The sequence below is a fragment of the Salmo salar genome, chromosome 24 (assembly GCF_965601325.2).
Source record: "Salmo salar chromosome 24, fSalSal1, whole genome shotgun sequence".
Taxonomy (NCBI): Eukaryota; Metazoa; Chordata; class Actinopteri; order Salmoniformes; family Salmonidae; genus Salmo; species Salmo salar.
In genome coordinates this window covers 17,408,628-17,436,186 of record NC_138314.1, presented here as the reverse complement: position 1 = coordinate 17,436,186, position 27,559 = coordinate 17,408,628, and the positions used below count along the sequence as shown (strand labels likewise).

General features: G+C 43.3%; 2 protein-coding genes across 3 annotated transcripts; both read left to right on the top strand.

The window, feature by feature from the left end:
* The first annotated feature begins 104 nt into the window (after positions 1 to 104).
* On the top strand, positions 105 to 10,509 carry LOC106584996 (putative aminopeptidase PLBD2). The gene is given in 14 exon segments (XM_014170713.2): positions 105 to 304; positions 1,738 to 1,831; positions 2,068 to 2,226; positions 2,399 to 2,499; positions 4,312 to 4,526; positions 4,736 to 4,830; positions 4,908 to 5,068; positions 6,346 to 6,441; positions 6,813 to 6,884; positions 7,042 to 7,194; positions 7,874 to 7,994; positions 7,996 to 8,037; positions 8,172 to 8,350; positions 8,842 to 10,509. Coding segments are annotated over 13 exon segments (1,638 nt in total). The 5' UTR covers positions 105 to 146; the 3' UTR covers positions 8,343 to 8,350; positions 8,842 to 10,509.
* A 4,527-nt stretch (positions 10,510 to 15,036) lies between these two features.
* zgc:158398 (TMEM219 domain-containing protein) lies at positions 15,037 to 27,151 on the top strand. 2 transcript variants are annotated; one of them, XM_014170720.3, is made up of 7 exons: positions 15,037 to 15,481; positions 15,602 to 15,764; positions 17,980 to 18,244; positions 18,411 to 18,519; positions 18,693 to 18,843; positions 25,659 to 25,694; positions 25,934 to 27,151. In XM_014170720.3, the coding sequence occupies exons 1-7, from the start codon at positions 15,465 to 15,467 to the stop codon at positions 25,952 to 25,954; spliced, it is 762 nt and encodes a 253-aa protein (XP_014026195.1). In that variant the 5' UTR covers positions 15,037 to 15,464; the 3' UTR covers positions 25,955 to 27,151. The 2 variants fall into 2 exon arrangements, with proteins under 2 accessions (XP_014026195.1, XP_014026194.2); XM_014170719.3 differs by having other exon boundaries at positions 25,659 to 25,799.
* Positions 27,152 to 27,559: the final 408 nt, after the last annotated feature.

The following is a 27,559-nucleotide window of genomic DNA, read 5'->3' as shown; positions in this document are numbered from 1 at the left end:
TTTTTATTTTATCAGAACTTATATCACCTATGTTAGAGGGTGGGGACTTTGATTTTGAAATTCCTTCCTCAGTTTTCGTCACATAACCCACATTAGTAAAGATGTCTGACAGGTGCCCACACAAGTCAACCTCAGTGAAGATTTCTATGTTTTTATGTGTTTTGTATTTATCATGGACGCCTGTTCAGACCGAGATTAATTCTACAGTTCTCGATAAACAAACTGGCCAGCTGTCTCTACAAGAGGGTTTCCGAGACGACTATGTAGCCTGGGCGAACTTTACTGACGACATCAAGAACTCAGGGTAAATTCCTCTGCGTGCTATCGCCCTGGACCAGCGCTAATGTAGCTACATAGACGAAGCAGGACAAAAAATATGCATTTGGGTAAAGAGCAAGTTACAACGAGCAGTTTAGCCAGACATGGACTCTCAAAAAATAGATTTAGTCTAGACAACATTGGCTTGACAATGGGGATAGGACAGACTATGTACTAGAATTGATTTTAGTCAAATGGGAGTGCCTGTTCTATTACATCTGTTGTGATAAAAGAGCATTCCCATTTTTATTCAGGGTTGTAGTTTAACAGTGTGTCATCCAAATCGACCCCATAGAGTAGACCAGGGGTTCCCAAACTTTAATCGTCCATGACCCCATTTTGATATCTGAAAATTCTTGCGACCCCAACCATGTGAAAGAAAAGTATGTAATTAACAGCCAATGTTTACTTTTTTATTTGGGGCTATTGCAGTCAATTGCAAAACATTCTAAAAGTATTTCTGATTGTCTTCTAAACTCACGATCACATACTTGTAATGTGGGGCTATGACAGTCAATTGCAAATTAGTCTGACATGTCAAATGCCGCGTTCAAAACAATTGGGAACTCGGAAATCTCCGACTTCATTGCGTTCAAGACAACTGGGAACTCGGAACAAAAATTGGTCAGACTGTGAAATCATTGTTAGGTCATCCAACTCGGAATTCTAAGTCGGGAACTCTGCCTCTTTCTAAAGCTCCTACCTGAAGTTCACTGACGTCATGATTTGACCTCATTTTGAAAGCACCATTATCTCACCAGTCACCACCACTAATGAGATGGGTGTGCATGAAGCATGTCACGTCGAAGCTTCTCAAAGGCAGGGGGAGTAGTCAACAGTGCACACTTCATCTCTGCTGTCACATCCAACCTGGATTGATATTTGGTTATAATGCAGACGAGAGCACTGCTGACTGCAGCTTCACACAGATATGAGCTGGCGAAGGTTACCTTGAGTTTTAATGCTCTGAGGGAGATGGCAGGGTATTCCCTTTGAGTCGACCAAAACTCCTCCCTAGTAACCCGTGATTGGGTATTCTGCAGCATTCGGTCACATGACAGCTCGAAAGGCCGCAGTTGACTGTTGGACTTGTATCGTTCCAATTCGAGCGCAACGTTTAAGTGCGGCCTTTTCCTACGATCTAAGGACAGGCTAGTTGAATTTAATCTTTTAGATTTCAAAAATGTTATTTTAGATTTTTAAATGTTAACCACATTACAATGATTTTGAGATACAAAGAAGATATATAAAACATTTTGGGGGTGGAAATTTGTCTGCGACCCCATTTTCATATCCCTAGTTTGGGAACCGCTGGAGTAGACACCCAAAGACTTTCCTAACAAGTCAGGTCGTGATCAGGGTAAAACTCCTTACCCAAATACATTTTTATGTATATTCACTAAGTGTTCTCTCCCTCAGCTGGGCATATCTGGAGGTGACCACTAGAGGGCGCTATAATGATAGCATCCAAGCGTACGCTGCTGGGGCCGTTGAAGCTGCAGTCAGCTCCGAGGTAAGGTAGAGAGAGACACAGTCACCCTAACCCTGCTGGGGCAGTGGAGTCTAAGGTCGTGTTCCCCTGCTCAGACATTGCTGACAAATGCCAGATCTTACAAACATTACAGCAGTCTGGTGTCTGACGGCACAATCGATGACGTAGCACGCAAACATTGGTTGATCCATGCAACATCTGAACAGGGGAACACGACCCAAATCTATTGCTGATCTATTTGTGTGTTTGTGTCATAGCTGATCTATAAGCACTGGATGAACACAGTTATGGGGTACTGCGGTCCGTTTACATTTGAGTCAGGATTCTGTCACAGACTGAAGGATTACATCACCACCAACCTGCAGTGGGTCAGACAGCAGATAGAGGGGCATCCACACTGTCCCTACTGGCACCAGGTATTGGCTGAGTCTGGGTCAGCCAATGTGCTAAATCACCAAGTATCTACTCCTTTTTCTCTGTGTCTAAACAGTAAATAACTTGCTAGAGTGGATCATTCAGTACACACTTGGGATCTAATAAGAACGCCTTAGTAGAGGACATTTTGTATTTAGACTTTCTCTCGCTTAGGTGTGGTTGGTGTTGCTGCAGCTGAAAGGTCTGGAAGATGGCTACAATGATCAGCTGTCATTTCCCAGAGGCCCTTTCACTCTCAACCCCTTCGGCTTCCTGTAAGTGTGGTCTGTGACCTCTGATGGGTTAGAGTTCACCCATAGAAAATGATAGAGGACTCTAGTGCCCAAAAGCTATTTTAGCATGGGCAGCGCCATTCAGGACTTAAACTATTTTGAAGTAGTCAACTGGGTGGGACTTAATTCCATCACATAATTCCATCCAGATCATCAGGAGGGGTCAGCCAATGAATAATACTTGTGAGCAAACATTCCATAACTGCAGGTGGCAGTAAATCGCCAACCTTGGCTTTATCTGTTCAAACAACACACTGCAAGTAGTATGCACCCTTTCAGTTTGTTTACCAACTCATAGAAGTAGTAGAAGAAAATTGACTACTTCAAAATGGAAATGGCCTCAATGGTGCTGCCCGTCCACTCACAGACGGCATAATTGGACAGATATAAAGAAGAGTCCTCTATCATTCTCTATGAGATCAGCCCAGCAGTGAGTTTCTGTAAGCACCCCTGATTTTACTCACCAAGAGTACCCATCTCAGGAATAATGTGAGGGGTTCCAATGGGGATTTTTTTTAGGGTGAGCTAAATCAAGTGCACCTTGCTATACAGCTATGACCAAACCCTCTATTTCTTTGTGGCTATTCCATAGAGAATGATAGCGGCATCTAGTGGCCAAACGCCATTTTAGCATGGTCAGAGCTATTGAGGGCTTCCACCATTTTAATGTAGTCCACTTAGTGGGACTTCCAACTTCATTGGCTGATCCCTCCTGGTGATGCTGCTGGAGTCATGTGCAACCAGGTCATCAGGAGCGATCAGCCAATCGTAACAAATAAGAAAATGTACTACTTCAAAATGGAGATGGCCTTAATAGCACTGCCCATGCTGTCACAGACGCCATAATGGCATGGATACAATGATGAGGCGTCTTTCCATCTCTATGGGCTATTCATTTTATTGAACCTCGGCAAGACAGAGCTGCTCTTCCTCCCGGGGAAGGACTGCCCGTTCCATGATCTCGCCATCACGGTTGACAACTCCCTTGTGTCCTCCTCCCAGAGTGCTAAGAACCTTGGCGTGATCCTGGACAACACCCTGTCGTTCTCCACTAACATCAAGGCGGTGACCCGATCCTGTAGGTTCATGCTCTACAACATTCGCAGAGTACGACCCTGCCTCACACAGGAAGCGGCGCAGGTCCTAATCCAGGCACTTGTCATCTCCCGTCTGGATTACTGCAACTCGCTGTTGGCTGGGCTCCCTGCCTGTGCCATTAAACCCCTACAACTCATCCAGAACGCCGCAGCCCGTCTGGTGTTCAACCTTCCCAAGTTCTCTCACGTCACCCCGCTCCTCCGCTCTCTCCACTGGCTTCCAGTTGAAGCTCGCATCCGCTACAAGACCATGGTGATTGCCTACGGAGCTGTGAAGGGAACGGCACCTCCATACCTTCAGGCTCTGATCAGGCCCTACACCCAAACAAGGGCACTGCGTTCATCCACCACTGGCCTGCTGGCCCCCCTACCTCTGAGGAAGCACAGTTCCCGCTCAGCCCAGTCAAAACTGTTCGCTGCTCTGGCACCCCAATGGTGGAACAAGCTCCCTCACAACGCCAGGACAGCGGAGTCAATCACCACCTTCCGGAGACACCTGAAACCCCACCTCTTTAAGGAATACCTAGGATAGGATAAAGTAATCCTTCTAACCCCCCCCCCCCCTTAAAAGATTTAGATGCACTATTGTAAAGTGGTTGTTCCACTGGATATCATAAGGTGAATGCACCATTTTGTAAGTCGCTCTGGATAAGAGCGTCTGCTAAATGACTTAAATGTAATGTAATGTAATATTCAGACTTTTCCAGATGGGAGGAGACCTGGTGGATCTTGAGGGGGCCCTAAACAAATCTAGCCAATCCCGGACACTGGGCTCTGGCTCCAGCTCCGCCCTCGTTAAGCTATTGCCTGGCAACAAGGATCTGCTGGTATCTCATGATACCTGGAACATCTACCAGGCCTTGCTGCGCATCCTAAAGAAGTACCAGTTCGCCTACCGTGTCACTCCTACAGGTAACCTTTGACCCCTAAAACTCTCATAAGGATAAGTTAACTATGTCTACAATGTCTCCTAATGTCCCTCCTAACATACACACTCTTAATGAAGCACTCCTGGAAACTCCGCTTGTGAATACTGGGAAAGGCCAACCATGAGTTGTGTGGTGTTGTGTGTTCTATATTTTATGGTTCTGAGTTTGATTTCTGTGTTCTGTTGTTCTCAGACAGTGATCCAATCCCTGGCGGAACCCAGGCCTTCTCCTCCTACCCAGGGTCCATTTTCTCTGGAGATGACTTCTACATCCTTAGTACCGGGCTGGTGAGAGCTTTGTGTAATATGTGTGTACATAGTATATGTGTGTGTAGTATTTGTTTTTTAAAGATGTCCCTCCACAGGTTACCTTGGAGACCAGCATCGACAACAGTAATCCCGCCCTCTGGAAATTTGTTCAACCAACCGGAGCAGTGATGGAGTGGCTGAGGAACATCGTAGCCAATGGGCTGGCTGCATCCGGCAAGGAGTGGGCAGAGATTTTCACCAAACACAACAGCGGAACGTGAGTCTCTGCAGGCCATTTGGGCGACATTTTCTCCTTCCTGTAGACTCTCATTGACCTATGGATGTCTACCATGTTGGTTATCTCTCCAGTCCTGTTAGACCAAAGCTGGAGATCAGAAAACAAACCCTCAACAAGCTATTTAACTGTCCATTTAAAGGACACTAGGAGATGAAGAGTGAACTGAACTATCCCTTAAAGGAATTAAGTAAACTAAAAATAACATCACATGAAATATCACGAGTGGTCAGGTGACCTGAGTGAGATTTTTTTTCGGGGAGGAGCAGAGTTAAGTCAATTCTGTACTGAGTTGCAAATTTCTCTTTAATTCCAATTCAATTCTTGAAATTGGCCACCCCCACAGGTAGCAGAATTTGATTTAAATTTGAATTAAAGGAAGTGGAATTTAATTCAATGAAATTAAAATGGCTTATTTATTCTACACATCACCATAGTAATGTTTATTTTGACATAATGTATGGTTACCAATACCATGTAGCATAAGGTTGAAACATTTAATTTTTAAAACTCATTCTCCTAAAACAATTGTAAATAATTACAGTGGTCTGGAAATATTCTAAGATTGTGTTGTGGGTTGTCTATAATAATTCATAATTCCCTTAATGTTTTCATATTTTTGAAGAAAAAAACATCTCATGACAAAGAAAAATATTGTTTGACATCTTTGAGTTATAATGAAACTAATATTTGAAATTGTGTATTCTTTGCATTAATAAGTGGCATATGTCAAATGAATGAGCCTTTCATGTTTCACGTCTCAGTTTAATTGGTTTTAATTAAATTCTACTTCCTTCAATTCAAACTCAATTCAAATTCTTCATTCTGCGGCATGGGTTGGGGCCAATTCATATATTGAATTCAATTCCTACATTCGAATTGACCCCAACTCTGCTGGGAAGGCAGGCATGGGACTTATCAGTGACGCCGACTCAGGCTAAAGTCCCCAGAAATCAAAGGTTACTCATGTTGATTTGTAGGGTTAGAGTTAGGGCTATTTAATCTGTCTTCTACAGCTTATCTCAGTCTCTGAGATGTTTTACTTCTCTAGCCTATCTCTAGCATATCTACTTACAGTCTGTCGGATAACAGCCTCTGTTACTCACCAGAGGGGAGTTACAGTGGAACCTAAAAGACTAACTAGTGTCTCATCAATCATCATAAATTACTCAATGGCCTCAATACAGACCCCCAGACAGCGTAGAATGTCTACCTTTGGAACCAATGTATTCCCTCACTTGTAGGTATGTGTGTGTTAGGTGTAATAACCAGTGGATGATCGTGGACTACAGGCATTTCACTCCGGGGATGACAGAGACCAAGGAGCAGCTGTTTACTGTACTGGAGCAGCTCCCGTAAGAGTCAACACACACACGGCTGGTCACGATACCAGTGTTAAGATACTAGGAATGAAAAGAAACAAAACCTTCATTCATTTCTTGAGGAAAACAGTCCTCATGTTTTTATCCAGAGTCACATTTGTTTATTTTGCAAGCTATATCACACAAATATTTTACATAAAGTAGGGATTTAAAGGACCATAAAGTAACATTTTTTGGGCCAAAAGAAAATCCGGTATCGTAGTATTGCGATCCTGGTATCGCGACAACCCAAGCACACACACACATTGGAGAAATGTTTTGTGTGTTCATCCTGCTGTGGTGAGCTGGCTATTTATCAATAACAGCAATAAGTGTGTGTGTGTGTGTGTGGTTCTGTTCTGTAGTGGGCTGGTTGTTCACTCTGATAAAACCCAGGAGTTGCTGCAGAAAGGTTACTGGTCCAGTTATAACATCCCGTAAGTACCAATAACAACATATATAACTACCACACACTAGTAATGACTATATTATTAAAAGGTGGTGACTGTCTGTCTCTCAGGTTTGTTCTGATCAACAACAACAACAGAAATAATCTGTGTATGTGTGACACACACTCTCACTGTGTGTGTGTAGGTACTATGAGGAGGTGTTTAATGCCAGTGGCTGTCGAGAACTGGTTAAACAGTTTGGTCCGTGGTTCTCTCTGGACATGAATCCTCGAGCCCAGATCTTCAGAAGGAACCAATCACACATCACAGACATGGACTCCATGGTCCGCCTCATGAGGTACGCTCTTCCAGTCAGAGGCTTCTACACCAGATGTCACAGGAGGGAGAGGGACAGACCTGCATTTAGGCTTATATACACGAGTATCCTTACCTACAGTGCATTCGGAAAGTGTCCAGACCCCTTGACTTTTTCCACATTTTGTTACGTTACAGCCTTATTCTAAAATGGATTAAATGTTGTTTTTTTTCCCCTCATCAATCTACACACATTACCCCATAATGACAAAGCGAAAAAAGGTTTTTGCTCCCGACATTCAATGTCAACTGTGGGACCTTCTATAAACAGGTGTGTGCCGTTACAAATCATGTCCAATAAATTGAATTTACCACAGGTGGACTCCAATAAAGTTGTAGAAACATCTCAAGGATGATCAATGGAAACAGGATGCACCTGAGCTCAATTTCGAGTCTCATAGCGAAGAGTCTGAATACTAATGTAAATGTGATATATTTTTTTTAAATAAATGTGTATACATTTCTAATAACCTGTTTTCGCTTTGTCATTATGTGGTATTGTGTGTAGGTTGAAGGGGAAAAAAATATAGAATCCATTTTTAGAATAAGGCTGTAACGTAACAAAATGTGGAAAAAGTCAAGTGGTCTGAATACTTTCCGAATGCACTGCATTTTTAGCCAATGTATGAATATCCCTTCCCTACCCCCCTCTTTTTCTGTAGGTATAATAACTTTAAGGAGGACCCGTTGTCTTGGTGTGAGGGCTGTGACCCGCCTGCTAATAGAGAGAACACCATCTCAGCCCGGTCCGACCTGAACCCGGCTAACGGAACGTATCCCTTCGGGGGCGCTGAAGCAGAGACCACATGGAGGAACGGATATGAAGGTAAGGCCGTCCTCCAATTCTACTTTCTATTTCTCTAGGTATGAGTTAGGTGAGCTGTTATGACATGCTTCTTGTAGGTGTCACTAATTGGCTGTGTGTGTACCTTTTGGGTGTGTACCTTTGAGTGTGTCTAGGTGACGTCCTACAGGCTGTGGCGTGAGTTTGGCTTCCTGGCAGCGAGTGGACCCACTTGGGACCAGGTACCTGCCTTCCAGTGGAGTTCCTCCCCCTACTCAGACCTGATGCACATGGGACACCCTGACACCTGGGCGTTTGCACCTGTAAATGTCACCTGGTCTACCTAACCCTTCTGGTAAATCCTTCTTTCCCCTGATTCTGCCTCTTCGACACTACTCTCCTCTCTTTCCGCATCCTATGACTTGCACTATGTCCCTTTCCTCCCTGCTGGCTCGGCCCTCCTCTCCTCTCCTGCTCCGTGGCCTGAGTGACGCATTGCGAGCTTACAGAAGAGGGCTAGGGGCAGCTGAGCGAAAATTGAGGAAAACTAAACTTCAGGAGGACCTATCATCCTTTCACTCCTTCCTCTCTACCTACTCTTCCTCTGTATCTGCTGCTAAAGCCACTTTCTACCACTCTCTAACCCTAGGAAACAATTTTCTACCTTCAACGCCCTCCTTAATCCTCCACCACCTCCCTCCTCCCTCTCTGCAGACGACTTTGTCAACCACTTTGAAAAGAAGGTTGACAACATCCGCTACTCATTCACTCAGCCTATTGAGTCCACTGGTCTCACTCACATAGAACTACCCTACGCCTTGACCTCTTTCTCCCCTCTCTCTCCAGATGACATCCTGCGAGGTCTGGCCGCAGAACAACCTGCATGCTCAACACCATCCCCTCCTCCCTTCTCCAGAACATCTCTGGAGATCTTCTCCTATGCCTCACATCCATCATCAACTCATCCCTGACCACTGGCTGAGTCCGCTCTGACTTCAAAATGGCCAGAGTCGCTCCCCACCTCAAGAAACCAACACTCGACTCATCTGACGTCAAAAACTATAGACCTGTATCCCTTCTTTCTTTTCTTTCCAAAACACTTCAGCGTGCCGTCTCTGATCAACTTTCTCGTTATTTCTCTAAGAACAATCTTCTTGACCCTAACCAGTCAGGCTTTAAGACGGGTCACTCAACCGAGACTGCTCTTCTCTGTGTCGCGGAGGCTCTCCGCACTGCCAAAGCTGACTCTCTCTCCTCTGTTCTCATCCTCCTAGATCTATCCGCTGCCTTTGACACTGTGAACCATCATATCCTCTGCTCAACCCTCTCAGGGCTGGGCGTCTCTGCACACTCTTGGATTGCATTCTACCTGGCAGGCCGCTCCTACCAGGTGACGTGGCGAGGATCTGTGTCTGCACCAAGTACTCTCACTACTGGTGTTCCCCAGGGCTTGGTTCTAGGTTGAAAACCCCGCTTGTGCCGTCAAACCCCTGCAACTTATCCAGAACACTGCAGCGCACCTGGTTTTCAACCTTCCGAAGTTCTTTGTCACCCCAGTCCTTTGTACACTCCACTGGCTTCTGGTCAAAGCTCAAATCCACTGCAAGACCATGGTGCTTACCTACGGAACAGCATGAGGAACTGCCCCTCCCTACCTTCAGGCTGTGCTCAAACCCTACACCCCAACCTGAGAACTCCATTCTGCCACCTCCCGTTCTAGCTCTGACTACTGATTTATTTACTTGAGAAAAAATGTACTCTCTATGCCTGTGATATGTGATTGTCCCACCTAGCTATCTTAAGATGAATGCACTAACTGTAAGTCGCTCTGGATAAGAGCGTCTGCTAACTGACTAAAATTGAAATGTACCCCTTACATTAACCCTACACGCAAACACCCCTCTGTGTCAGAGAATAAACTAAGGGGTGATAGGTTTAATTTCAGAAGGGAAATGATTACAAAAGTAATGTAATGTATTAGGTATACAGTACAACAGTAAGCTCAGGGTTAGCATGTATATTTACTGCTCTGTTGTGTGAACAATCTTGAAATAAGGAAGTGGGTTTTAACTGAGTTTTAATTTTTTTTTAAATGTTTTGCTCGTTCTGGCTGTTTTATTGAATGTGATGTGAGATGAGAACTTTAAATGAGGCTGGAGTTCCACATATGACAATATAGAGGTAGGAAATTGTACTGGGAAAAAATGCACTATTCTTTTGGCCAATAGAGAATGATTAAAATAGATATATTTAATCAAACAGTTTAGTGTAGCCTATGTGCCTACTTGAAGTATTCTACCATTTGATTCATGCTGCTATGACACTGGTCAATTTGTTAAATTCATGTTGACCTTATTAGACAGTAATCGCATAAAAACATGTATTACATTTGTTAGCATTTGACAGATGTGCTTTAATACGGTCAATGGTTTTTGGAATTATTTTTGTTTTAAACTTTACTTTATAGCCATGTCATGTGTAGTTTATTTAGAAATACAAAGCTGGCGTTCTGTCTTTTGGTGTCGTACACTGTTGTCGCTGATGGCCCAGACTTTATTAAGCATTCCTGAAAGCGAAACACAACTGATTTGAAAGAAGGGGAGGGACATAGTCATCACATGTTCAAATCCAATGACAATGCACGTGGCTCTGCTTTCCTCCAATCCGAACTCTTTAACTACACTTCTTGTTGTTCTGCCTTATTACCGTTCTCCTAGCAGCAGGATATTATGATGACAACACGATCACAGATTATTTTAATTTTAAAATAAGAGTCCCCCTGCAAAAACGGGCAACATTTTGGGAATATCGTTTGTTTTTATCACTAGTGCAGTACAACTCTTTCTCACAGATTTGCTACCACCTTTGAAAAAAAATGTATGGATAATTTGACTTTTAATATTGTAGTATTTATAGGGCAATGAATGAAAGTGCTGCTGGGGATTTAGACCACAGTTCTCCATAAAATAACACCATATAAAGATTCTACAGACCTTAGTTAATGAGTAATCCCAACCCCACTTTTACCTCAGCACATATAATATTTTTTTCTCTATAAACCAATATTACATTTTTTGGCATGTAGTATTGTATTGCATTGCAGTGGGTGGAGTAGAAAGTGCTGCTGGGTGTTTACACCTCAGGACCCCAAGAAATAATACAATATATAGATTACAGGCCACAGGAGGCTGCTGAGGGGAGAATGGCTCATAATAAGGGCTGGAATGGCGAAAGTGGAACGGCATCAAACACATGGAAAACATGTATTTGATGTATTTGATACCATTCCACCTATTCCGCTCATGAACACGAGCCCGTTCTCCCCAATTAAGGTACCTCCAACCTCCTGTGTTACATACCCAACTGAGTATTCCCAACTCCACCTTTACTTTGCAACATGTCCATTCACTGTATTGCATTGCAGTGAATGGAATGGTTGGAGTAGAAAGTTCTGCTGGATATTTAGATCTCAGTCCCCCAAGAAATAACACCATATATAGATTCTCTAGAGACCCTACTGAGTATTGCCAACTCCACTTTTACCTTGGCACATAAAATCGTTTTTTCTATACACCCTAATGTTGTGAACATACCAATCTAAACATTGCATTTTTGATAGTGCTCTTAAAAAACAAATAGAAGCATATTTGCAATTATTTACATAAAGTCCTTCTTCATTTGCTTAAGAGCACAATAAAAATGGACATTGATTCAAATGTAATATACACTGCTCAAAAAAATAAAGGGAACACTTAAACAACACAATGTAACTCTAAGTCAATCACACTTCTGTGAAATCAAACTGTCCACTTAGGAAGCAACACTGATTGACAATAAATTTCACATGCTGTTGTGCAAATGGAATAGACAACAGGTGGAAATTATAGGCAATTAGCAAGACACCCCCAATAAAGGAGTGGTTCTGCAGGTGGGGACCACAGACCACTTCTCAGTTCCTATGCTTCCTGGCTGATGTTTTGGTCACTTTTGAATGCTGGCGGTGCTTTCACTCTATTGGTAGCATGAGACGGAGTCTACAACCCACACAAGTGGCTCAGGTAGTGGAGCTCATCCAGGATGGCATATCAATGCGAGCTGTGGCAAGAAGGTTTGCTGTGTCTGTCAGCGTAGTGTCCAGAGCATGGAGGCGCTACCAGGAGACAGGCCAGTACATCAGGAGACGTGGAGGAGGCCGTAGGAGGGCAACAACCCAGCAGCAGGACCTCCAGCAGGCCACAAATGTGCATGTGTCTGCTCAAACGGTCAGAAACAAGACTCCATGAGGGTGGTATGAGGGCCCGACGTCCACAGGTGGGGGTTGTGCTTACAGCCCAACACCGTGCAGGACGTTTGGAAATTTGCCAGAGAACACCAAGATTGGCAAATTCGCCACTGGCGCCCTGTGCTCTTCACAGATGAAAGCAGGTTCACACTGAGCACATGTGACAGACGTGACAGAGTCTGTAGACGCCGTGGAGAACGTTCTGCTGCCTGCAACATCCTCCAGCATGACCGGTTTGGCGGTGGGTCAGTCATGGTGTGGGGTGGCATTTCTTTGGGGGGCCGTGCAGCCCTCCATGTGCTCGCCAGAGGTAGCCTGACTGCCATTAGGTACCGAGATGAGATCCTCAGACCCCTTGTGAGACCATATGCTAGTGCGGTTGGCCCTGGGTTCCTCCTAATGCAAGACAATGCTAGACCTCATGTGGCTGGAGTGTGTCAGCAGTTCCTGCAAGAGGTAGGCATTGATGCTATGGACTGGCCCGCCCGTTCCCTAGACCTGAATCCAATTGAGCACATCTGGGACATCATGTCTCGCTCCATCCACCAACGCCACGTTGCACCACAGACTGTCCAGGAGTTGGCGGATGCTTTAGTCCAGGTCTGGGAGGAGATCCCTCAGGAGACCATCCGCCACCTCATCAGGAGCATGCCCAGGCGTTGTAGGGAGGTCATACAGGCACGTGGAGGCCACAAACACTACTGAGCCTCATTTTGACTTGTTTTAAGGACATTACATCAAAGTTGGATCAGCCTGTAGTGTGGTTTTCCACTTTAATTTTGAGTGTGACTCCAAATCCAGACCTCCATGGGTTGATAAATTGGATTTCCATTGATTATTTGTGTGATTTTGTTGTCAGCACATTCAACTATGTAAAGAAAAAAGTATTTAATAAGATTATTTCTTTCATTCAGATCTAGGATGTGTTGTTTAAGTGTTCCCTTTATTTTTTTGAGCAGTATATTTTGAATATTTATCAACATTGCATCACATATGCTACTGCTATTATCTGTCACTTTATTCCTAGTTATATGTACACTACCGGTCAAAAGTTTTATAACACCTACTCATTCAAGGGTTTTTCTTTATTTTTACTATTTTATACATTGTCGAATAATAGTGAAGACATCAAAACTATGAAATAACACATATGGAATCATGAAGTAACCAAAAAAAGTGTTAAGCAAATCAAAATATATTTTATATTTGAGATTTTTCAAATAGCCACCCTTTGCCTTGATGACAGCTTTGCACACTGTTGGCATTCTCTCAACCACCTTCATGAGGTAGTCACCTGGAATAAAAAAGATGCTAAAATGTGCGGTTTTGTGGACACAACACAATGCCACAGATTTTTTACGTTTTGAGGGAGTGTGCAATTGGCATGCAGACAATTATCTGCATTATTGCCAGATAATTGAATGTTAATTTCTCTATCATAAGCTGCCTCCAATGTTGTTTTAGAGAATTTGACATACGTCCAACCGGCCTCACAACCGTAGACCACGTGTAACCACTTTAGCCCAGGACCTCCACATCTGGCTTCTTCACCTGTGGGATCGTCTGAGACCAGCCACCCGGACAGCTGATGAAACTGTGGGTTTGCAGAACCTCAGGATTAATGCACTAACTGTCAGAAACTGTCTCAAGGAAGCTCATCTGCGTGCTAGTCATCCTCACCAGGGCCTTGACCTGACTGCAGTTTGGCACGTAACCGACTTCAGTGAGAAATGCTCACCTTCGATGACCACTGGCACGCTGGAGAAGTGTGCTCCTCACTCCTCACGGATGAATCCCGGTTTCAACTGTACCGGGCAGATGGCAGACAGCATGAATGGCGTCGTGTGGGCAAGCGGTTTGCTGATACCAACGTTGTGAACAATGAACACAATTGCATTTTATTGTTTGCAATTTGAATGCACAGCGATACCGTGATGAGGTCTTAAGGCCCATTGTCGTGCCATTCATCCCCCGCCATCGCTTCATGTTCCAGCATGATAACGCACGGCCCCATGTCGCAAGGATCTGTACACAATTCCTGGATGCTGAAAATGTCCCAGTTCTTCCATGACCTGCATACTCACCAGACATGTCACTCATTGAGCATGTTTGGGATGCTCTGGATCGACTTGTATGACAGCATGTTCCAGTTCCCGACAATATCCAGTAAATTTCGCACAGCCATTGAAAAGGAGTGGGACAACATACCACAGGCCACAATCGACATCCTGATCAACTCGATGCGAAGGAGATGTGTCGCGCTGCATGAGGAAAATGGTGGTCACACCAGATACTGACTGGTTTTCTGATCCACGCACCTACCTTTTTTTAAGGTATCCGTGACCAATAGATGCATATCTGTATTCCCAGTCATCTGAAATCCATAGATTAGGGCCTAATGAATGTATTTCAATTGACTGATTTCCTTACATGAACTACAATTCAGTAAAATCTTTGAAATTGTTGCATGTTGCGTTTATATTTTTGTTCAGTGTAAATATCTGCCTGAATTACCTCTTACCCCTGCAAGTCGACTTGGTACTGGTACCCCGTGTATATAGCCAAGTCATTGTTATTGCTTTTATGTGTTGTATTTTTATATTTCTTTCCCCACCCCCCTCTCTGCATTGTTGGGAAGTGCCCGTAAATACACATTTCACTGTTAATCTTAACCTGTTTGTTTACGAAGCATGTGAAGAATAAAATGTGCGGGTTTTTATTTTGAAGTTTTCTTCATTACCATACAAATTGACGTCATTGTTTGTGCTGCCTGCAGAATACTAGTTTGTCTTTCAAAACAATATGGTCCAAATTCTCAGACATAGGTTAGAAATGTAACGAACTAACTTGCTTTGTTTGTACTAGCTAGTCTTCTCATGTGAACTGCATACTTTAGATGTAGCTAGCTTAGAAAAATCATGATTTAGTTTGCATTAAACAAAGCTGCTTGCTAGCTGATTAACTTTCTACCGATCAGGTTTAACTATAGTAGCGAGTTGTAGATTGTACGGAACTGTATGGCTAGCTATGCGCTTGGCTTTTGCTATTAAAAGCAACGACAGCTACAAAAGTTGTACTTTGACTGGTAAATTCCGTTGTCTTGACATGGCAAGCAACGCGAGGTAGCATTGCAGAGTACGGCTCGACGTTGGACTAAATTTACGTCACCCCTGTGGACCTGTCTGTGATGATCCCACAAGCCAGGTAACGTATGTTGTTTCTAAATCGTTTTGTGGCGAATGCAATGCGCTTATGGAATGTTTGCCTGAATCCTGGATTGTCGTCAGTTTTTTTAATATCAGCAATCTGTTGTGTGTGTTACAGGTGTGTGATGGGCTCCTGGCAGCCAGTTGCTAATCTAAGGGACTATGTTTCCCAGCATCCTCCTGGGGTCACCTTCTTCCTCTGTGTGCTGACCCTTGCCCTCACCTTCCTAAGCCTCGGGTCATACACGCACACACACCGCCTGCCCAATCCAGACACGCAGGTACAACATACATTACACACATAGTTTGGGCTTGGTGATATGGCCAAAATATCATATGATATTTTTCACATTTGACGGTATTTTATGTTTTTGACTAATAAAAGTGATAAATATTCACGACCCAATAGTGGTAATACATTAATTATAAGTGTTTTCAATGGGGCATTCACCATTCTGTTTGATTTATACATTTCCTGCACTTTTGTTATCATTTCCACACTGTGTCAAGTAGTGCTAAATAGGGCTGTATGACAGATATGGGCCAAAAATCTAGGCCTAGAGCAGTTTATTGGTGAACTGTTGATATTATGTAAATTATTATTGTAGTTCAACAATTAGAATATAGTGGGCAGCATTTTGAATACCTTGCTGTTTGAAAAGACAACAAAGGAATAAGCCGGGGAGTCATTATTTTGACAGGGTCGGAACCAAATTGATTGTCAGTGTTTTCTAGGGGACCCGATACGATGTAACAGTACATGTGTATTCTCCATAGAGAATGATAGAGGCCTCTAGTGGCCAACAGGCCATTTTAGCATGGGCAGCGCCGTTGAGGGCTTCCACCATTTTAAAGTAGTCAACTGGATAGGGATTCCTAAGGCGCTGCCCATGCTGTCACAGACTAATGGTACAGATATAAAGGACTCATCTGTATCTATCGCTATGGTATTCACTTCATGTAGTTAGCTAATATATTCATGCTTTGCCTATTCCTTGCTGATTTAGAAGATACCGTTGCACAAACAACATATTGATCTAGGCCTACCCCAGCACTGGTATCAGGCTGTATATTAGCAAGCTTTGTTTGCTCTGACTGATTACATTTAGCCATAGAGAATGATAGAGGCCTCTAGGGGCAAAAAGGCCATATTAGCATGGGCTGCACCATTGAGGGCTTCCACCATTTTAATGTAGTCAACTGGGTGGGAGCTCTGACTTCTTGTCCAACCGGGTCATCAGGAGGGATCAGCCAATCGTGAAGAAGAAAATTGACTACTTCAAAATGGAGATTTCTTCAATGGCACTGTCACAGATACAATGATGAGTCCTCTCTCTTTGCATTTAGCTAGCGATTAACATTAGTGGCTAATAGTGGGATTTGTTTTAGCCACAACTTGCTAAGAAAAAAAAGCTGTTTTTAGACATTAAGATACACAAACAAATAGTGTAATTATAGAAAGCAGCATCATTGTCACCCAACATCTTGTTGCGTCTGACCATGCAGACTGCAAAGTGAACGGCAAGTGAAGTGCTCGTGACTCCATGGTCGAGCAACAACTGCTCTCCTTGAGTGACAGTTGGCAGGGCTTGCTGTGGGAAGTGAGAGACAACTTGCAAGTAGCAAACGGAGTAAACTATAAAAACACACATTACACGCGCCAGAGTTGCGTATCACATTTAACAAACTAAACATTGAAATGCTGTTTTAAAAGGTAAAGTAAAAACCCAAACTGGTCCATGCATCAATACCGGTCTATAGTAAAATACTATGGTATACTGCCCAGCCATACACATTACACACAATGCCTGCCCAAGTGCCCAACTCTAACACTACAGTTACGCCACACTCACCGCTTGCCCAACCTTGACAAACCACAGATACAACACACACCAATAGGCGTGTGTGTTGTGGCTCAGTTGGTAGAGCATGGTGTGTGCAACGCCAGGGTTGTGGGTTCGATTCCCATGGGGGGCCAGTACAAAAACAAATGCATGAAATTAAAATGTATGAAATTAAATTAAATGTATGAAATGTATGCATTCACTACTGTAAGTCGCTCTGGATAAGAGCGTCTGCTAAATGACTAAAATGTAAATGTAAAATTCATGGTAACTTATACCATTATGCCGGAGGTTGGGGAACTGCCCCTTTACCTTGTTGTTCCTATACTTTTGTCCATACAGTAGAGCAGGCCTGGGCAATTCCAGTCCTCGGGGGCCTGATAGGTGTCACAATTTTCCCCCATCCCTAGCAACCACAGCTGATTTAAAGGAATTGCATTCTAAACTGAAGATCATGATTAGTTGATTATTGGAGTCAGTTGTGTTAGCTGGGGCAAAAGTGTGACACTGCTAGGTGTTGCAGAGCACATCTTTTGGATTTTGGCCCTGCTCAATGCATCTTGGACATGCAGGCCAAAAAATCCCTTAAGGGCTAGATGAGTGCAGACCACTAGATGTACAGAGAAATGGAAATGCATATTTTCTTTCAAAGGACTGGAACCAGTTCCTGTCGTCGTTGGCCAACCTCCAGTTGTGTGCGAGAGCCAATGGTACAGCAATGGAGACGGTTTCCTCTCCTCCATTTGCGAAAGAGGAGGTATGTGGAACAGTATTGCTGAACTCCACCCAGAGCCCACCATCCATCACACAGTTGTCCCTTTGGGTGCCACTGGCTGTGATGGACAGCTCAGACATCCAATCCCTGAGCGACCTCTGCCTCCATGGAACGTTATTGGCCAGTCAGCTGGGACTCACAGGTCAGTTTTTGTCCTCGATAGTCAAATAGTGCACATTTCATGTTATGCTTAATTGGTTTTATATGATGAAACCATGCTTAATAATACATAAATGAGAATTATGTGCCATGGTGAAATAACTATACAGTAGCAGCAGTAAAGGTTGAAATTGTCTCTGTCTCCTCAGGTAACGAGGCTGTAAACGTGACACTGATGTTCTCCTCTCCATCTGTGGGGGGCAACTCGCACGCCTGCCTTAGCGTCAGCGCACCTACACACATCCTACCTCCGGCCCTGTGAGTCACACACACACACACACATACCTAGTCTTCCATATACTGGTTCATTCACCTGTTGCATACAGCTCTGTACAGAGTGCCTAGATGGCACTTCTGCCTTATCTCCTCTGGAGTGTCTCTGCGTAAAGTCTAGTGTCTTCTGTAACGTGTGTATGTGTATGTATGTCCAGGCTGCCACCTATGTGCCCTGCCAATGAAGGGACATCCTCTCCTGTCAGAGCGATTGCAATGGAGATAAGCAGCCAGAAGCCCTCAGCGTCACAGTCTTGCTACAGTCTACAGTACACACCTGATCCTACACTCACCGCCATGCTAACACAGGTACACATACACACGACCCCACACTCACAGCCATGCTCTAAAATTTCAGTTGTGTCACAACCTACACACCGCCACGCTAACAGGTCAGGGATTCTTGAAAGTCGGGACAATCTTTGTCCGACAGGGAAATTTCATTTTAATAGTTGAAAAAATGTAGCTCATTTGATCTTAAAAAATACATTTAGGGGAATTTTATTATGGAAAGATTCGTTTTTGTAATTTTCCACATATTTTAACAGAGAAATGATCACATGTAGTTTCTTGCAATAGCCACCTCTGACTTTAAGGAATATTTCTCTCAAAACTGTGATTCCTATCAAATTTGTCAGGAGTTATGGTCAACTCCATCAGATTTATCTAAAATCATAAATGAATCCAAAATGACCAGGGTCAGCTATACCATGAGAACCGATTCATCTCCGGATGTTATCATTTATTTTGTAGTCCTTTTTTACCCCTTTTTCTCCCCAATTTCGTGGTATCCAATTGTCCCATCGCTGTAACTCCCGTACGGACTCAGGAGAGGCAAAGGTCGAGAACAGTGCGTCCTCCAAAACACAACCAACCAAGCTGCACTGCTTCTTGACACAATGCCCACTTAACCCGGAAGCCAGCCGCACCAATGTCTCGGAGAAAACACTGTACACCTGGCGACCGTGTCAGCGTGCATTGCGCACGGCCCGCCACAGGAGTCGCTAGACCGCGATGGGACAAGGACATCCCTGCCGGCCAAACCCTCCCCTAACCCGGATGACGCTGGGCCAATTGTGCGCCGCCCAATGGGTCTCCTGGTCGCGGCCGGCTGCGACAAGAGCCTGGACTCGAACCAGGATCTCCAGTGGCACAGCTAGCACTGCGAGGCAGTGCCTTAGACCACTGCACCACAAAAACTCACCCAAATAAATGTATTGCCCCGTTGGAAATTATAAATGGACTGTTTGAAAATGGGATGAGAAAAGAAATGTAAATCACATTTTTATTTGGTGTACCCCCGACGGCATTGAGCGTACCCCAGTTTGAGAATGCCTGGCCTCGGGAGGCAGTGCCTTAGACCACTGCACCACTCGGGAGGCATTTTCATCTCCTGATTAACTCTAGTGCAACAAGACCACCCATGGGCTGAAAAGTTCTGTACTTTTGATAGGTTTGCACAGCTATTTTCAGGTCTCTCCAGAGATGTTCGATCGGGTTTAAGTCCAGGCTCTGGCTAGGCCACTCAAGGACATTCAAAGACTTGTCCAGAAGCCACTCCTGCGTTGTCTTGGCTGTGTGCTTAGGGTTGTTATCCTGTTGGAAGGTGAACCTTCGCCCCAGTTTGAGATCCTGAGCGCTCTGGAGCAGATTTTCATCAAGGATCTCTCTGTACTTTGCTCTGTTCATCTTTCTCTCGACCCTGACTAGGTCCTGCCGCCGAAAAACATCCCCACAACATGATGCTGCCACCACCATGCATCACCATAGGGATGGTGCCAGGTTTCCTCCAGACATGACACTTGGCATTCAGGGAATCTTGTTTCTCATGGTCTGAGAGTCTTTAGGTGCCTTTAGGCAAACTCCAAGCAGGCTGTCGTGCCTTTTACTGAGAAGTAGCTTCTGTCTGGCCACTCTACCATAAAGGCCTGATTAGTGCAGTGCTGCAGAGATGGAAGTTTCTCCCATCTCCACAGAGGAACTCTAGAGCTCCGTTAGAGTGACCATCGGGTTCTTGGTCACCTCCCTGACCAAGGCCCTTCTCCCCTGATTGCTCAGTTTGGCCGGGCGGTCAGCTCTAGGAAGAGCTTTGGTAGTTCCCAAACTTCTTCCATTTAAGAATGATGGAGGCCCTGTGTTCTTGGGGACCTTCAATGCTGCAGACATTTTTTTTAGTACCCTTCCCCAGATCTGTGCCTCAACACAATCCTGTCTCGGAGCTCTACGGACAATTCCTTCGACCTCATGGCTTGGTTTTTGCTCTGAAGTGCACTGTCAACTGTGGGACCTTATAGAGACAGGTGTGTGCCTTTCCAAATCATGTCCAATCACTTTAATGTACCATAGGTGGACTCCAACCAAGTTGTAGAAACATCTCAAGGATGATCAATGGAAACAGGATGCACCTGAGCTCAATTTCAAGTCTCATAGCAAAGGGTCTGAATACTTATGTAAATAAGGTATCGGTTTAGAATTTTTAATACATTTGCTAAATTGTCTAAACTGTTTTTGCTTCGTCATTATGGGATATTGTGTGTAGATTGATGGAAATGTTTTATTTAATCCATTTTAGAATAAGTCTGTAACGTAACCAAATGTGTAAAAAGTCAAGGGGTCTGAACTTTATTTGAATTAGGGTTCAGAGTCAAAGCAACTTAGGAAAAACTAAATTGCTACTTTGAATACCACTTGAATAATGAGGAAAATAAGCAATTTTGTCAGATTTGTCTAATGTCAACTAGGCCTGAAAGACCTGATAGGATAGTCATATTTCATTGGGAATTGTCAAATTTAATAATTTTCCATATTTTACTAATGTTTGTAGGTAACTTTAAGACAAAAATCTCGGTCTTGAGTTTCTGTTGTCAACTCTGTCAGTGGCTTGTGAACTCCGTCACTGATTGCTAACCCCCTTAAGAGGAAGAAATGTGTTCATTGTCCTGCGATATGCTTAAACTATTGAAGTGCTTGCTGTGCTTGACATAATGTTTGCTTTATAAATCTTGTTTTATGTTCTGAATCTAGAAAAACATGCCAAAATGCTAACGAAATTAGCCCTGGAGCATTATGCAATGATATAAAACAAAACAATGTTTGGAGATATGTATTATATATTGAACAAAAATATAAACCCAACATGCAACAATTTGGAAGATTTTACTGAGTTACAGTTCATACGATGGCAAGAAAAAGTATGTGAACCCTTTGGAATTACCTGGATTTCTGCATAAATTGGTCAAGAAATTTGATCTGATCTTCATCTAAGTCACAACAATAGACAAACACAGTCTGCTTAAACTAATAACACAAACAATTATACGTTTTCATGTCTTTATTGAACACACTGTGTAAACAGTCACAGTGCAGGGTGGAAAAAATGTGAATCCTTGGATTTAATAACTGCTTGACCCTCCTTTTGCAGCAATAACCTCAACGAAACGTTTTCTGTAGTTGCAGATCAAACTTGCACAACGGTCAGGAGGAATTTTGGACCATTCCTCTTTACAAAACTGTTTCAGTTCAGCAATGTTCTTGGGATGTCTGGTGTGAACTGCTCTCTTGAGGTCATGTCACAGCATCTCAATCGGGTTGAGGTCAGGACTCTGACTGGGCCACTCCAGAAGGCGTATTTTCTTCTGTTCAAGCCATTCTGTTGTTGATTTACTTAAGTGTTTTGGGTCATTGTCCTGTTGCATCACCCAACTTCTGTTGAGCTTCAATTGGCGGACCGATAGCCTAACATTCTCCTGCAAAATGTCTTGATAAACTTGGGAATTTTTCCGTCGACGATAGCAAGCTGTCTAGGCCCTGAGGCAGCAAAGCAGCCCCAAACCATGATGCTCCCTCCACCATACTTTACAGTTGGGATGAGGTTTTGATGTTGGTGTGCTGTGCCTTTTTTTTCTCCACACATAGTGTTGTGTGTTCCTTCCAAACAACTCAACTGTAGTTTCATCTGTCCACAGAATATTTTGCCAGTAGTGCTGTGGAACATCCAGGTGCACTTTTGCAAACTTCAGATGTGCAGCCATGGTTTTTTTAGGACAGCAGTAGCTTCTTCCGTGGCATCCTTCCGTGTACACCATTCTTGTTTAGTGTCTTGCGTATTGTAGACTCGTCAGAGATGTTAGCATGTTCCAGAGATTTCTGTAAGTCTTTAGCTGACACTCTAGGATTATTCTTAACCTTATTGAGCATTCTGCGCTGTGCTCTTGCAGTCATCTTTGCAGGACGGCCACTCCTAGGGAGAGTAGCAACAGTGCTGAACTTTCTCCATTTATAGACAATTTGTCTTACCGTGGACGGATGAACATCAAGGCTTTTAGAGATACTTTTATAATCCTTTCCAGCTTTATGCAAGTCAACAATTCTTAATTTTAGGTCTTCTGATATCTCTTTTGTTCGAGGAATGGTTAACATCAGCTGCGTACACCCTCTAGCACCAGGATCAGTGCACTCTCAAGTGTTGTTTTTTGCCATCATTGTAAGCCTGCCACACTATACGATACATTTATTAAACATAAGAATGAGTGTGAGTTTTTGTCACAACCCGGCTCGTGGGAAGTGACAAAGCTCTTATAGGACCAGGGTACAAATAATAATATAATAATAAACAATAATTTTGCTCTTTATTTAACCATCGTACATATTAAACCTTATTTGTTCATCGAAAATTGTGAACAACTCACCACAGGTTAATGAGAAGGGTGTGCTTGAAAGGATGCACATAACTTTGCAATGTTGGGTTGTATTGGAGAGAGTCTGTCCTAAATCATTTCCCACAGTCTGTGCCTGTATTTAGTTTTCATGCTAATGAGAGCTGAGAATCCACTCTCTCTCATATGTACGTGGTTGCAAAGGGCATCAGTGTCTTAACAGTGTGATTTGCCAAGGCAGGATACTCTGAGCGCAGCCCAACTCAGAAATCTGGCAGTGGCTTCTGATTTAAATACAATTTTCACAGAACCGCTTGTTGCAATTTCGATGAGGCTCTCTTGTTCAGATATCGGTAAGTAGACTGGAGGCAGGGCATGAAAGGGATAACGAATCCAGTTCTTTGTGACATCCGTTTCGGGAAAGTACCTGCATAATTGCGCACCCAACTCACTCAGGTGCTTCGCTGTATCACATTTGACATTGTCCGTAAGCTTGAGTTCATTTGCACAAAAAAAATCATTATGATGGAAAGACCTGTGTGTTGTCCTTGTTAATGCAGACAGAGAAGAGCTCCAACTTCTTAATCATTGCCTCAATTTTGTCCCGCACATTGAATATAGTTGCGGAGAGTCCCTGTAATCCTAGATTCAGATCATTCAGGTGAGAAAAAACATCACCCAGATAGGCCAGTCGTGTGAGAAACTCGCCATCATGCAAGCGGTCAGACAAGTGGAAATTATGGTCAGTAAAGAGAACTTTAAGCTTGTCTCTCAATAAAAAAAAAGTGTCAATACTTTGCCCTTTGATAACCAGCACACTTCTGTCTGTTGTAAAAGCGTTACATGGTTGCTGCCCATAGTGCAGAAAATACACGAGAGTTCAGGGGCCTTGCTTTAACAAAGTTAGCCATTTTCAATGTAGTGTCCAAAACGTCTTTCAAGCTGTCAGGCATTCCTTTGGCAGCCAAGCATTACCTCCACTATGTCTCCCAGTCATGGCTTTTGCACCATCAGTACAGATACCAACATGAGCAGCAGCTACGTTTGGCTACATATGGACCTTTAGTGGAATTCCCTCTATAGAGTAATGGTTCATGTGATTGGATGTTAATTATTCGACTAGGCTACCTGTATTTGACATTGTTGTTATTTCGCTGAACACTAGATGGTTTAATTTTATTTGGCAGTGAAACAAGGCTACTCAGGCGAGGGGAAAAAAAACTCACCCAAATGTATTGCCCCGTTGGAAATTATAAATGGACTGTTTGAAAATGGGATGAGAAAAGAAATGTAAATCACATTTTTATTTGGTGTACCCCCGACGGCATTGAGCGTACCCCAGTTTGAGAATGCCTGGCCTAGGGGTTCATCCAACCTACACTGTGACTGTTTAAATAATGTATTCAATATAGACAAGAAAAATACAATAATTTGTTTAAACACACTGTCTTTTGTCGTGACTTAGATGATCAGATCAAATTTGATTACATTTATGCAGAAGTCCAGGTAATTCCAAAGGGTTCACATACTTTTTCTTGCCACTGTATAAGGAAATCAGTCAATTGAAATAAATAAATTAGGCCCTAATCTATGGATTTCACATGACTGGGCAGGGGTGCAGCTATGGGTGGGCCTGGGAGGGCATATGGTGTATTTGGAAAGTATTCAGACCCCTGGACTTCTTCCACATTTTGTCATGTTACAGCCTTATTGTAAAATGTATTTAATTGTTTTCCCCCCCTCGATATACACACACAATACCCCATAATGACAAACCAAAAAACTGGTTTTTAGAAATGTTTGCAAATGTATAAAATGTAAAAAAAAAAAAATACCTTATTTACAGAAGTATTCAGACCCGAAATTAGCTCAGGTGCATCCTGTTTCCAATGATCATCCTTGATGTTTCTACAACTTGATTGGAGTCCACCTGTGGTAAATTCAATTGATTGGACATGATTTGGAAAGGCATACACCTGTCTATATAAGGTCCCACAGTTGACAGTGCATGTCAGAGAAAAAACTAAGCCATGAGGTCGAAGGAATTGTTCAGAAAACCCAGACAGGATTGTGTCGACGCACAGATCTGGGGAAGGGTACCAACAAAATGTCTGCGGCATTGAAGGTCCCCAAGAACACAGTGGCCTTCGTCATTCTTAAATGGAAGAAGTTAGGAATCACTAAGACTCTTCCTAGAGCTGGCCGCCTGGCCAAATTGAGCAATCGGGGAAGAAGGGCCTTGGTCAGGGAGGTGACCGAGAACCCAATGGTCACTCTGACAGAGCTCCAGAATTCCTCTGTGGAGATGGGAGAACCTTTGTTCTATAAAAATGTATATTTCAAATGTTAATATTTGAAAAAAAGTTGATGGTTCCGCCTTTCAATAATCCCTGAGATACAAACACATGCTGTCAAAGGTACACACACACACTGCCCTAGGTCAGTCCCTAAACTTGTGTAATTCTGCAGGAGGAGCTGGGCCTGGCGAGTAGGCATCTGATCCAGGTGAGTGTGTGTCTACTGGGGGTGTGTGTGCTGCTCTGCTTCTCCGCCAGTCTCACACACTCACACGTACGGCGTTACCACAGCAACGGCCTGGAACTGCAAAGGGTTAGGTTTCTGATTAATATAACTAATATACAGTTAGTGGGTTGAAGTATTTACAGATCTGCAATCTAAGTGGCATGTTGTTTATGTGAGTGTTATTTAACTCAAGACGTTATCACTGCTTTCCCCCATGACAGGAGCCACTGATTGACTCCTGAACCAGTCTCCACCACACCATGCAGCTAGTACCCAGTAGAGAAGGAAGAAAGAGGGAGGATGGTTCAAATAAAGGACTCTTTCTGAGAGAGTGCTGCTTCTGCTGTTGGGATCAGAGTTTGATGGAGCATCTCATTTTCAACTGCTTAGCTGCTGTTGTTGATCTCAAACCATGCTCTGTCCACAAACATTGCCCTCTGGTCGACGTTTGATATTCTACCCTGTCATGTTATGACTGCAGGGCGAATGGGCACGTTATTAAATATTTACATTTTATTTAAACACGTTGCCACATCCTAAGGTGGTTTTATTCTGCTCAGGCCTCTTGGCACTTCCATCCATCTGAGCCGCCTGCAGCTGTTCATCCCAGTCCAGCTCCTCTCTCTGGAGTGTCCTCCCCACCACTGTCAACAAAAGTTGGAGTCACTGCCCATCTTCTGCAGCAGGCTGAAAAACCATCTCTTCATACTGCACCTTGATTCCAGTACTGTCTTCTCCATCTTATCACTTCTCCTACAAAGTTCACTTGTGGTGCAAACTTGTATTGAATCTTGCACAGTTTATTAGTTTAATAAATTATGGCACTTTTTGTACATAGTCCCCCCATTTTAGGGGACCAGAAGTATTGGGACAAATTCACTTGTGAACTAAAGTAGTCAAGTTTAGTATTTGGTCCCAAATTCCTAGCATGCAATGATTACATCAAGCTTGTTATTTTAATGTCTAATAGAAAATAATGGTAAATCATGTATTGTCATTTGATTCACTTATTGTAAATAAGAATAGAATATGTTTCTAAACATTTCTACATTAATGTGGATGCTACCATGATTATGGATAGTCTTGAATGAATCGTGAATATCATACCCCCCACAAAAAAATGCTAACCTCCCTTGTTATTGTAATGGTGAGAGGTTAGCATGTCTTGGGGGTATGATATTTTGTGCGCAACAAAAAACGCAAATGCACCCAACAGGTTTCTAGAGTCGCAAGCTTGATATAATCATTGCGTGCTAGGAATATGGGACCAAATACTAAACTTTTGACTACTTTAATACACATATACAGTAAGTGAATTTGACTCAATACCTTTGGTCCCCTAAAATGGGACTATGCACAAAAAGTGCTGTAATTTCCAAACGGTTCACCTGATATGGATGAGAATACCCTCAAATTAAAGCTGACAGTCTGCACTTTAACCTCATAGTCATTGTATCGTTTCAATTCCAAACTGCTTGAGTGCAGAGCCAAAACAAATAATTCACTGCCCCAATACCTTTGGAGCTCACTGTAGATGCAGATCTATCACAAAATGGTTGGTTTATGTCAATGGAAGACTGGAAGATGTAGGATTCCATCATACAGACACCATGACCTTAATGGGTCTGTAGTACTGGACTGAGACCCTGCCAACCTGATCATATTGTTGACCATGTGGCTATTGATCCATGGATGGGATCCCAGCAGTAGAGGTGAACCATTATTTTCACCCTAGCTCTTCAAGGTTAGTCACATAGGGGCCGATTCAGACTTAGGGAAGGAATGCCTTTTTTACACATTTTGATTTATGCACTTCAGTATTTGGTATTCAGACTTACCTCGTGCAC